At 44.1% G+C, this 12,474-nt stretch overlaps 1 protein-coding gene across 1 annotated transcript; it reads right to left on the bottom strand.

Moving 5' to 3' along the window:
• Window positions 1–11,464: 11,464 nt before the first annotated feature.
• LOC141059742 (olfactory receptor 1G1-like) lies at window positions 11,465–12,238 on the bottom strand. Its single transcript, XM_073555877.1, has one exon. It carries the CDS (start codon window positions 12,236–12,238, stop codon window positions 11,465–11,467), a length of 774 nt encoding a protein of 257 aa, XP_073411978.1.
• Between the last annotated feature and the right edge of the window lie 236 nt (window positions 12,239–12,474).

Genomic DNA, 12,474 nt, shown 5'->3' with positions numbered 1-12,474 from the left:
ATGTTGGACATTCAGCTGATGCAAAAGGCGAAATAGGCCAAGTCCCAGGAAGAGGTGGACCAAAGCAAGCCATTTTTCTGTCACCCTATGTGTCATCAGGGGAAGGTGGGACAAAATCCTTGGAAACCCATGCATGGTTCATTTTAATGAAGGTTCGATCATCCACATTTTGGGTTGACAGACGGGTCCTTTTTTCTGTCAGGATTGATCCAGCTGCACTGAAGACTCTTTCCGATAGCACACTTGCAGCTGGGCAAGCGAGCTCCTGTAAGGCATATTGTGCCAATTCAGGCCAGGTGTCCAGTTTAGCGGCCCAATAGTCAAAGGGGAATGACCTGTGTGGGAGAACATCGATATGGGAGGAAAAGTAGTTTGTAACCATGGTTGACAACTGCTGTCTCCTGTCACTTTCCATCGATGCAGTATTACCAGTTGTGTGAGCGGTATTTGAAAAATCAGTCCACAACATTGTCATGAAACCCCTGTCTCCAACGCCACTTCTGCTGTGTGCACCACGAACACCTCTGCCAAGCTGCCCCCGGCCCGTACGGCTCGTGTGAGAACCATCAGCGCTGCTGTGTGCTGGGAATGCCTCAAGCAACCGATTTACCAGAGTTGCTTGTTTATTAGCCAATATTAGGTCAAGGTTCTCCTGTGGCATGATGTTTTGTAATTTGCCTTTATAGCGTGGATCCAGGATGCTGGCCAACCAGTAGTCGTCATCGTTCATCATTTTGGCAATGCGGGGGTCCCTTTTTAGGATCCGCAAGGCATAATCTGACATGTGGGCCAATGTTCCCGGTGTCAATGATGCACTGCGAGTGCTGGTTGGAGGAGCACTTTCTGGCAAATCCACATCCCTCCAGTCACGCACAAACCCTGTACCAGACCTTGCCACGCCAACATTTTCACTTGCCCCACGAGATGCATCCTCCTCCCCTAAGTAATCATCCCCATCATCCTCCTCCTCCTCCTCTTCTTCCTCCACCTCGTCCAGGAGAGGTCCCTGAGCAGACAATGGCTGAATGTCATCAAGGATTCCCTCCTCCTCTTCCTCCTCATCAACATTGGCTGCAGATGCTTGCTCCTTAAGGTGCGTCATAGTTTGCATGAGCAGACGCATAAGTGGGATGCTCATGCTTAGGATGGCGTCGTCTGCGCTTACCAGCCGTGTGCATTCCTCAAAACACTGAAGGACTTTACAGAGGTCTTTCAGCTTCGACCACTGCACACCTGTCAACTCCATGTCTGCTCTCAAAGTGCCTGGCCGTGTATCCTCCCACAAATGCATTATGGCCTGCCTCTGCTCGCACAGCCGCTCCACCATGTGCAGGGTGGAGTTCCACCTTGTTGCAATGTCGATAATGAGGCGGTGGTTGGGAAGGTGGAGCAATCGCTGCAGCTTCTGCATACGAACGGAGTGTACAGGCGACCGGCGGATGTGCGCGCACAGTCTTCGCACCTTCTGGAGCAGGGCTGTTAACTCCGGATAATTTTTGAGGAAGCACTGCACCACCAGGTTCAAGGTGTGAGCCAAGCAAGGTATGTGGCTGAGTTTTGAAAGGGCTATGGCTGCCACAAAATTACGGCCGTTATCACTAACTACCTTGCCTGCCTCAAGATGTACACTGCCCAACCATGACTCAGTTTGTCGCTTCAAGTACTCGGCCAGCACCTCGGCGGTATGTCTGTCGCCCAAACACATCATCTGCAACACAGCCTGCTGACGCTTTCCACTAGCTGCTCGATAGGGGGACACATTGTGTGCAACAGTGGCATCTGCAGATGGAGTGGTCGTACGACTGCGCTCTGTGGACGAGCTTTCGCTTCTGGAGGAGGAGGAGGAGGGTGGAACGCCTACAGCCAACTGTTTCCTATACCGTGGGCTAGGCAGCACTGTTCCACCACCGCTGTCCCCTGTGGACCCTGCATCCACCACATTAACCCAGTGCACAGTGATGGACACGTAACGGCCCTGGCCATGCCGACTGGACCATGCATCAGTTGTGAGATGCACCTTTCCGCTCACTGACTGCTTGAGTGCATGGACAATGCGGTCTTTCACATGATGGTGGAGGGCTGGGATGGCTTTGCGAGAGAAGAAGTGGCGACTGGGTAGGTCATAGCGTGGTACTGCATAGGCCATGAGTTCGCGGAAAGCTGTGCTTTCCACCAACCGAAAGGGCATCATCTCAAACGAGATTAGTTTGGCAATGTGGGCGTTCAAACCCAGTGTACGCGGATGAGAGACTGAGTACTTTCTTGACCTACTCATAGTGTCTGGGAGGGTGAGCTGGACTTGAGAGCTGCATATGGTGGAAGTAGCGGTGGACAGGGCGGACTGAGAGAGGGTTGATGATGGTGATGGAGTTGGTGTTCTTTCTGATGGCCTAGAATCAGTCTTTCATTGATATAACAGTGGGATTCCCTGACTGCTGTGGCCTTGCAACGACACCTCAACATTTGCTGCTGTGCTAACCGGTGGGCTTACAGTGGGGGAAGCAATGTAGCGTTGATGACTACCTTCGTTGTGATCAGTTGCACATGTGGCACTTGAGGTTTGGTGTTGTGTCCACGCTTGCAAGTGCATGCTGGTTAAATGTCTAAGCATGCAACTGGTATTCAAATTTTTCAGATTTTTCCCTCGGCTAAAGGTCTTTGCGCACTTCTTACAGATAACCTTGGCCTGATCATGAGGATTTTGTTCAAAAAAGTGCCACACTGCACTCTTCCTACTTTGGCAGACATTTTGCGGCCTAGCACGCTGTGATCTTTTGACCCTCTGGACAAGCTGTCCAGCAACTCTTTTGATGTTTGGAACCTGTCTTTGGAGTGCTCCGGGCCTGCCAGATAACAGCTGTTGCGATGTCGATGTCTGCTGTGGATGCTCCTCATCTGAGCTATTGGAAGCAGCACCCTCTTCCCCCAATGGATGCCAATCTGGGTCAACAACTGGGTCATCCATCACCTCCTCTTCTATGTCATGTGCACCTTCCTCTGTGTCACCGTGTATGGTGGTATAGTGTGCGGGAAGGGGCACCTGAGTCTCATCAGGGTCAGAATCTGGCTCTGTACACTGCGAGGACAATGTAGTGCTCTGAGTGAATGTACCAGCAGAATCATCCATCAGCGGCTGTGCATCAGTGCACTCCATGTCAGATTCATCTTGGCCTGGGTAATTCACCATTTGACTTGATAATCCAGGCATGGTATGTGAAAACAGCTCCATGGAGTAATCAGTAGTATGGCCTGCGTCATCCTTCAATCTTGGTTGGGGTGAAGGACACAAGGAAAGGTGTGGTTCATGAACATGAGCCTCCAATGACGACTCAGTGCTTTTACTTTTTACAACTGAAGAAGAGGAGGCGATAGAGCTGGAGGCTGAGTCAGCAATGTAAGACAAAACTTTTTCCTGATGCTCTGGCTTTAAAAGCGGTTTGCCAACTCCTAGAAAACTAAGCGTTCGAGGCCTTATGTAGCCAGACGATGACGCAGGCTCAACACCTCCTGCATTCGGTCCTATTTTGCTCTTGCCACTACCATCAGATCCACCACCAACATCATCATTACCAGCTGCCAACCCCCGCCCAATTCCACGGCCTCTTCCACCTGCCTTCCTCATTTTTGGTAGAAATGTAGACAAAATCCAACAAACTATATAGTAATGTAAAACAAGGTACAAGGTGTCTATAGGACAGGGGAGATTTTGAATTTCTGCACACACTTTTGGACACTGGACACTTTTGGATTGTGTGAGGCCCAATGAATATCTGAGCGCTATGTGACAGGCTCGATGGCACAGCTGTGACCTAAGTGACTAGAGGATAAGTGAGATTTTGAATCTCTGCACACACTTTTGGACACTGGACACTTTTGGATTGTGTGAGGCCCAATGAATATCTGAGCGCTATGTGACAGGCTCGATTGCACAGCTGTGACCTAAGTGACTAGAGGATAAGTGAGATTTTGAATCTCTGCACACACTTTTGGACACTGGACACTTTTGGATTGTGTGAGGCCCAATGAATATCTGAGCGCTATGTGACAGGCTCGATGGCACATCTGTGACCTAAGAGACTAGAGGATAAGTGAGATTTTGAATCTCTGCACACACTTTTGGACACTGGACACTTTTGGATTGTGTGAGGCCCAATGAATATCTGAGCGCTATGTGACAGGCTCGATGGCACAGCTGTGACCTAAGTGAGTAGAGGATAAGTGAGATTTTGAATCTCTGCACACACTTTTGGACACTGGACACTTTTGGATTGTGTGAGGCCCAATGAATATCTGAGCGCTATGTGACAGGCTCGATGGCACAGCTGTGACCTAAGTGAGTAGAGGATAAGTGAGATTTTGAATCTCTGCACACACTTTTGGACACTGGACACTTTTGGATTGTGTGAGGCCCAATGAATATCTGAGCGCTATGTGACAGGCTCGATGGCACAGCTGTGACCTAAGTGACTAGAGGATAAGTGAGATTTTGAATCCCTGCACACACTTTTGGACACTGGACACTTTTGGATTGTGTGAGGCCCACTGATATCTGAGCGCTATGTGACAGGCTCGATGGCACAGCTGTGACCTAAGTGACTAGAGGATAAGTGAGATTTTGAATCTCTGCAAACACTTTTGGACACTGGACACTTTTGGATTGTGTGAGGCCCACTGATATCTGAGCGCTATGTGACAGGCTCGATGGCACAGCTGTGACCTAAGTGACTAGAGGATAAGGGAGATTGGATTGCTTTTAAAAAAGCAGTTTGCGGAGCAGTGGGTAAACAGCAATGCCAGCCTGTCAGGAAGCCTTAAAAGGCAGCCCAACAACCAACACCACTGATACACCACAATATAGCCTCCCCTTGCACTGCACACACAGTGACTGGTGTGTTGTGCAGGCCAAATTGCTATCAGCAGCAGAAGCAGTTTTTTTTTCTTCTCAGCAGGACAAAAAAAAAAAATTGGGATTGCTTTTAAAAAAACAGTTTGAGGCCCAATGAATATCTGAGCGCTATGTGACAGGCTCGATGGCACAGCTGTGACCAAAGTGACTAGAGGATAAGGGAGATTGGATTGCTTTTAAAAAAGCAGTTTGTGGAGCAGTGGGTAAACAGCAATGCCAGCCTGTCAGGAAGCCTTAGAAGGCAGCCCAACAACCAACACCACTGATACACCACTATATAGCCTCCCCTTGCACTGCACACACAGTGACTGGTGTGTTGTGCAGGCCAAATCGCTAGCAGCAGAAGCAGTTTTTTGGTCTTCTTCCCTGCCTAACGCTCTCCCTACAGAATCAGCAGCAACCTCTCCCTATACTGAGATCGGCAGAAGTAAGATGGCGGTCGGCGTGCACGCCCTTTTATACCCCCTGTGACGCCCACCAAAGCAAGCCAATCACTTGCATGCCCTTCTGAAAGATGGTGGTGACCCGTGCCTATGTCATCACGTTGCCCACAGTGTCCGTGGATCCTGATTGGCTGAAAAAGAGCGCAAAACAAACTTTTGAAACGCGACTTTGGCGCGTAAGTCGCCGACCTCGTGGCCGACCTCATCCTAGGGTCGGGTTTCGTTTCATGAAACCCGACTTTGCCAAAAGTCGGCAACTTTTGAATTTTTTCGACCCGTTTCGCTCAACTCTAGTTCTTAGTGAACAGTAGAATGATGTGCTTAACCAAAAAGCTCTATCTTGGTCTCATCTGTCCACAAAACACTTTGTCAGAAGAATTTTGGCTTGCGTATATTTTGGCATACTGCAGTCTAGCTTTCTTATGTCTCTTTGTCAGCAGTGGGGTCCTTGTGGGTCTCCTGTCATAGCATTTAATTTCATTCAAATGTCGATGAATAGTTTGCGCTGACATTGATGCACCCTAAGCCTGCAGGACAGCTTGAATTTTTTTGGAACTTGATTGGAGCTGATTATCCACCATCAAGACTATCCTGCGTTTAATGTAAATTAAGTAAATAAATATATGTACAGTAACTGTATATTTGTGAATAGAGTTGAGCGAGTTTTTCAAAATTCTGTTCCGATTACAATCGGCGGCGAATATTGTATTTGCAATATTAGCCAAATTCAGCCGAACGTCATTGGAGTCAATGGGAGTAGAATATATTCAAAAACACACGTCAAACATAAATTCGGTACAAATAGGGTACCAATATGGCACGAACATGGCAAATTCAGATTCAGCGACCGATTCTGAACATATTCGCTCAACTCTACAGTGAGGATTCTCGCTGGTGCTGGCATCAGTGGCGGACATGGGATCAGAAGTATGTGATCTGCATACATGCAGTCACGTGCCAACTAGATGCATGCAATCTCACTAAATGTAAATGTATTGAGCGAGTCTGGATACAATCTAGTCGAAATGTGGTGGGAAGTATGCAAATCCCATACGTGTGGTCAAATGACTGCCTGCTCCTGGTGCTGGAGAATCCTCACAAGTGTGCAGTGTGTGCAATATGAGGATTCACAAGTTTGTACTCGCATAAAGTGACTGCAGACTTGTAGCTTAAGACTGGGCAGCCCGATTAACTCTGTAAATAATTTTTTAACAGGTCTCTGTGTATCTAAGTTTACAACATTTCTATAAGACTGTCAGGACTTTGACGCCGCCATAACAAAATTTTAACTTTAATCTTTAACTATTCATTTATTGAACAACTTGTGTGTTTTGGGTTGTTGTCTTTGTGCATATCCCACATTTTCTGGAGATTCAGCTCATGGACATTTTCCTTTACAATTTGATAATAAAGTTCATAATTTAGTGTTGCATTCATGATGGCAAGTTGTCCTGGCTCATGCCCATCCTTGATACTACCACCTTACCACCACTGTGTTTCACATATGGTATGAGGTTTTCATGCTGCAGTGCAATCTTTTTCTTTCGCTAAGCATAATACTTCTCATTTAAGCCAAAAAGCTGTATATTGGTTGGTCTCATACATCCACAAAACATTGTTCCAATACCCTTATGGCTTGTCCCCATAATCTTTAGCAAACTGCAGAAGGGTAGCAATAAAGAGTAGTGACTTTTTCTTTCCAATCCTGTCATGCACATAATTGTTGTTCAATGCCCTCCTGATGGCAGGCTCATGAACATCAACATTAACAAATGTGAGAGAGCCCTATAGTTAATTAGAGGTTACCTGGGGTTCCTTTTTAACTAAGTGGATCTGTGTTCATCAACTACTTTAAGGGACAGGATAACAATGGTCTTAAATTCCCTCCATTTGTACACAATCTTTCTGACTGTTAACTGATGGAGTCCAAACTCTTTAAATATGATTTTCTAACTTTCTCAAGTATTATAAGCCTTATGAGTATCAGTGATTATTTATCTCTACTTGGCTTATTGTATGTAACATTACTGTTATATTTCCCCCTCCTACCCTTTTTTCCCTCCCCTCCTTGTGTTTAATCCTTTGTATGTCTCCTAATAAAGTAATATATACCTCTTAAGTAACGAAGATCTTCTCACCCTATACACTCCTTTTTTTGCCTTTGTAACATGAAAACTTTAATAAAGTTTGTTTGAAAATGAGTATCAGTGATAGATCCCTGTTCTTTAAATAAGACAGGCTACCCAGTCACACCTGATTGACATCCCATTGATTGAGAACAGTAAACTCTAATTTCACCTTCAAATTGTAGCCTAATCCTGATGGTTCACATACATTGTCTCTCACAGACTTGGGATATTGGTTGCTTTTACCCTAAAGACAAACTAGTAAAGAATTTAGATTGTGAGCCCCAATCTAAAGAAGAAGTCCTATTGACTTCAAAACGCATTAAGTGAGTAAACTATCATCTTTATCCACAAATTGTGTTGACCGGATTTCATACAGCAGCGCAGATACCATCCACAAATTTTTCCAGTTTAACACTATGACTTGGTCACTAGTTTGACCAGTAGGGCTTCGGCAGCTGTCAACTCTGAAGAGTTTCCATGGGCTAGTACAAAGATATACCAGGTGAGTGCAATCTGAATGTACATTATATTTTATCCATCAGATAAGACCCTTGTTGCGCTTCTCTCTCCTATAGTATTCCTTATTTCAAGAAATCCACAGTGAAATACCCAATATGCAGTAACTACAATTCCATAATATTACATCACATATCCTGTACATTAGTAAACTTGTAAACAGTATAGCATTTAACAATCAAAGAGGTCTTCAACTCCACAAAATGTTACTAATATGGCTCAGCAATTATGCTAATTTAGTAGGCTTGAGATCACTAAGCCCAACGATTGGCTGCAGTGGTCATGTACTGTAGTTGTGATGGCACCACTATAGTTGTGTCAGAATCCAGCACAGGATAAGTAGGGCTAGTTTACATATTTTTCTGTAGAGTCATACTATGGTATAGAAATACAACAACTTTAACCCTACCTTTAATAACAGCAAAACTTAAAAACCTAGTTAAAGGGAAACTGTCAGCAGGATTATGCTCAGTAACCTACAGACAGTGTCAGTTTGGCGCCATTATACAGATTAACATGACACCTGGGGTGATGAAATCCGTCTTGTGGTTCTTGTTTAATCTTTATTTTCAGTTTTGAGTTAATGATATGATCGTGCTCTGGGGCTGCCTGTGGGGGGTCTTCATGTGGTGCTCTGATTAGGTATTGACCAGTATTGCTTCTGACAGGTCACTGATCCCTCACTGACCTGCTCCCTTGTTTGCATCATGATCACATCCATATTATGCTTTTAATTATTCTTTTTGGTTTTAGCCATAAGTTCATTAAAAAGAAAAAGCCAGTTTGAAAATGATGTCGGCTGCACCTGTGCAGTAGTAGTTTTCGGCGATTCAGTGGCTGCTATTGTGCAGGCGCTGGTGGCACCATCTTGCTGGAGAAAGAAAAAAGGCCTCCTCCAAGATGCGCAGTAGCAGCTTTTTATTGCTGAAGAAAAAAAATTGTCTTCTCTAAGATGCGCTGGCCACACTTACTCAGAAGTATCTATCGGTAATCCGATAGACGCTACTCCTCAAGCACAGGCAGCACCATCTTGGAAGAGGCACTTTTTGTTCTCGAGCAAGATGGTACTGCCAGCTCCTGGGGATCACCGATAGCTGCTGCTACGCAGGAGCAGCTAGCGCCAACCAGATTTTTTTAAAAGAATGTATGGATACCATCAAAAAGAATGATTAAATGCACAATATGGATGTGATCAGGGTGCAACGCAGCCACCAGCGCCTGCCTACAGAAGGAGATTTAAAAAAAAAAAATATATATATATATATATATAATATTCATTATGTAAACTAGGGGGCAGGTCACAGAGGGATCAGTGACCTGTTAGAAGCCATACTGATGAATACTTAATCAAAGCACCACATGTTGACCCCCCACAGACCCACCCCTGTCTAGCAAATTCCTCAATTTTTAATGTACTTCCTGTGATGTTTTGTTTGAGAGGAGTCTCAAATATGATGCCAAAGGAGGCTGGGCTGCACTCACTCCCTGCAGTGTCGATCACCCATCCTGGAGCAGGACATTATTAGGGGTCAGCACTGCAGTTACTTACTAGTCTCTTGCATCACTGTCCCCTCTTAACATGTCCTGGAGTCATGGGTGATGGATGCTGTGGGAGATTAGAGTGCAGCACTGTTACTCTGCTTCTGTCTTTGCCATAGTAGCTTCTGTGAAAGAAGAAGTCAACAAGGGGCAGAGGTAGGAGCAGTGAGTGACAGTAGTGCTGACCCCTGACAACGATTCATTTTACGATGCGGCTAGAACCTGTGGGACAATGCTGGTGTAACTCATTGCTTCTATCTCCACTCGCTGACAACGTCTTCTTTCACAGAAGCTATGGTGGTGGAGGGGATAGAAACAAAGTGCTGCACTCACATCTCCCACAGCGTACACCACATAGGATCCAGATTGTTTTTAGAGGAGGTGGTGATGCAAGAAACTAGAAACTGCAGTGCTGCCCCTCAATGACGTCCTGTTCCAAGAGAGGTGACGAACCCTGCGGGTAGTGAGTGCAGCCCCAGCCTCCTGTGACATCATGTTCTGCATTCCTCTCAAAGGAAATATCACAGGAAATACTAAAAAAAACATTTCGGGATTAGATAGATGAGGAAAATTGTAGGGTGTTGTATAATAACAGTCCTGATGAAGCATTGGTGAAACCTGTGTTGGGTGAACCAATGTCTTCTGTTTGCTACATTCCCAATTGAATAAAACTTTTTTGCTACAGAATTGACTCTGAAAGAGCACATAGTAATAAGTACAAATATACAAAGATATGTATACATGTGCATTGAATTGTAGGCTAAACCCGGGAGAGACATGAGTGTCCATAATTGTAGGTCGATAGCCCAAGTGAAGCATGTACAGTAGAAAAAGGACCCATCAGAGGGAGGTCACCTTGCCGTGGTTGATGGGCATACATGAAATGACCAATTTATGCACTAAGAACTCTCATTTTAATTTACTTACGTAAGTAAAACTTTTTTTGAGTAGTAAAATCTAGATTCAATGTTTTAATGTTTCTCTGTGTTTTCACATGGCCTACACTTATACATAGTGCATCTTTGCTTTCATATATATATATATATATATACTAGCTGGAGAGCCCGGCGCTGAACGGGCATAGTAACTAACTGTGGTTAGTTATAGCAAATTATAATTATCCTCCATCCAATAGGCCCGTGCCCATATACCCATCATGCATATCCACCATCCCATAGGCCCGTGCCCATATACCCATCATACATATCCTCCATCCCATAGTCGAGTGCCCATATACCCATCACACATCCTCCATCCCATAGTCCCATGCCCATATAACCATCACACATATTCTCCATCCCATAGTCCCATGCCCATATACCCATCATACATATTCGCCATCCCATAGTCGAGTGCCCATATACCCATCACACATCCTTCATCTCATAGTCCCATGCCAATATACCCATCATACATATCCGCCATCCCATAGTCCCGTGCCCATATCCCCGTCATACATATCCTCCATCCCATAGTCCAGTGCTCATATACCCATCACACATCCTCCATCCCATAGTCAACCATCATGACGTCATAATGAGCGGAGGGGGCCATAGGAGGGCAACAACCCAGCAGCAGGACCGCTACCTCCGCCTTAGTGCAAGGAGGAACAGGAGGAGCACTGCCAGAGCCCTGCAAAATGACTTCCAGCAGGCCACAAATGTGCATGTGTCTGCACAAACGGTTAGAAACCGACTCCATGAGGATGGTCTGAGTGTTTTCGATATTTGTCTGTGTCCATTAACCTTGAAGTATATGTTTAAATAAAATTACACTTTTTTATACATGTATTTGATTATTATTTTGTTCCTGGCTCACTTTTTTTCTTTAGTTGTGCTTCGCAATAAAGTAAAATACACAAGTGGTTAGGGTGTAAGGACTGAGGATAGATATTTAGAAAACATATTTTAGGTGCTGGACAACCCAATGTATTATGCTTTGAAGGTTATTTTTATTACTTGGCTTTTGAGCTTTCTTAATGCTTTTTTGACTTCTTTGTTTTTAAAACTGTAAATAAAGGGATTTAACATTGGAACCAGGGCAGAATATATAAAAGCAAAGCACTTGTCAAATTTTGAGGAAGTAGTTGATGTGGGTCTCATGTGCAGGCACATTATTGTTCCATAAAACATAATTACACAAGTTAGATGTGAAGAACAAGTAGAAAAAGTTTTTCCTCGACCTTCTTTGGATTTAATAGTAAGAATTTTCAAAATGATAAAAATATATGATAATAGTGTAAAAATTAATGTAAAAATTCCCACAAGTGTCCCTACAACATAAGTTAGCATTTCTACATGGTATATATCACTACATGAGATCCTCAGCAATGGTGAGATATCACAGTAGAAATGACTGATAACATGAGAAGTGCAAAAGGACATTCTTGAGATGAGGGCCACATGTCCAACAGGACTGAAAATTCCAACCATCCATGCTGTTATAGACAATTTGACAGTGTGCTCAATACTCATTATAATAACATAATGAAAAGGATAACAGATTGCAACATAACGATCAAATGCCATGGCTGCTAGAAGGAAAACCTCAGTGCAAACAAACAAAATGAAAAAATATAATTGTGTTATACAATCCTCAAAAGATATGATATTATACTGTATGAAAATCATAATTAAAAGCTTTGGTAGAATATTTGAGATTGAAGCAATGTCAATGATGGATAGGTTTAATAAGAAGATGTACATTGGAGAGTGCAGGTGAGTGTCCTGGCAAATAACCACAAGTATTACACCATTTCCGAAAATTACTGTAAAGTAGATGGCTAAGAATATTAGTAAAAATGTATACAGCAGCACTGGGTCATCTGTTAAACCTTCGAATATAAATCCTGTTGTGTTGAACGACTCTTCTGATTTCATTTCTAGAAAAAAAAAGAGAATGGAATAAAGCAACAGTTAATCCGATAAATAAATACCGTGTT

Source organism: Dendrobates tinctorius, unplaced genomic scaffold (assembly GCF_039654945.1).
Source record: "Dendrobates tinctorius isolate UK_male_01 unplaced genomic scaffold, ASM3965494v1 ptg000230l, whole genome shotgun sequence".
Taxonomy (NCBI): domain Eukaryota; kingdom Metazoa; phylum Chordata; class Amphibia; order Anura; family Dendrobatidae; genus Dendrobates; species Dendrobates tinctorius.
This window is presented reverse-complemented; position numbering and strand designations above follow the sequence as displayed.

Bases quoted from the DNA above. Each gene is read 5' to 3' on its own strand.
- LOC141059742 (XM_073555877.1), bottom strand. From the start codon at position 12,238: ATGTACATCTTCTTATTAAACCTATCCATCATTGACATTGCTTCAATC.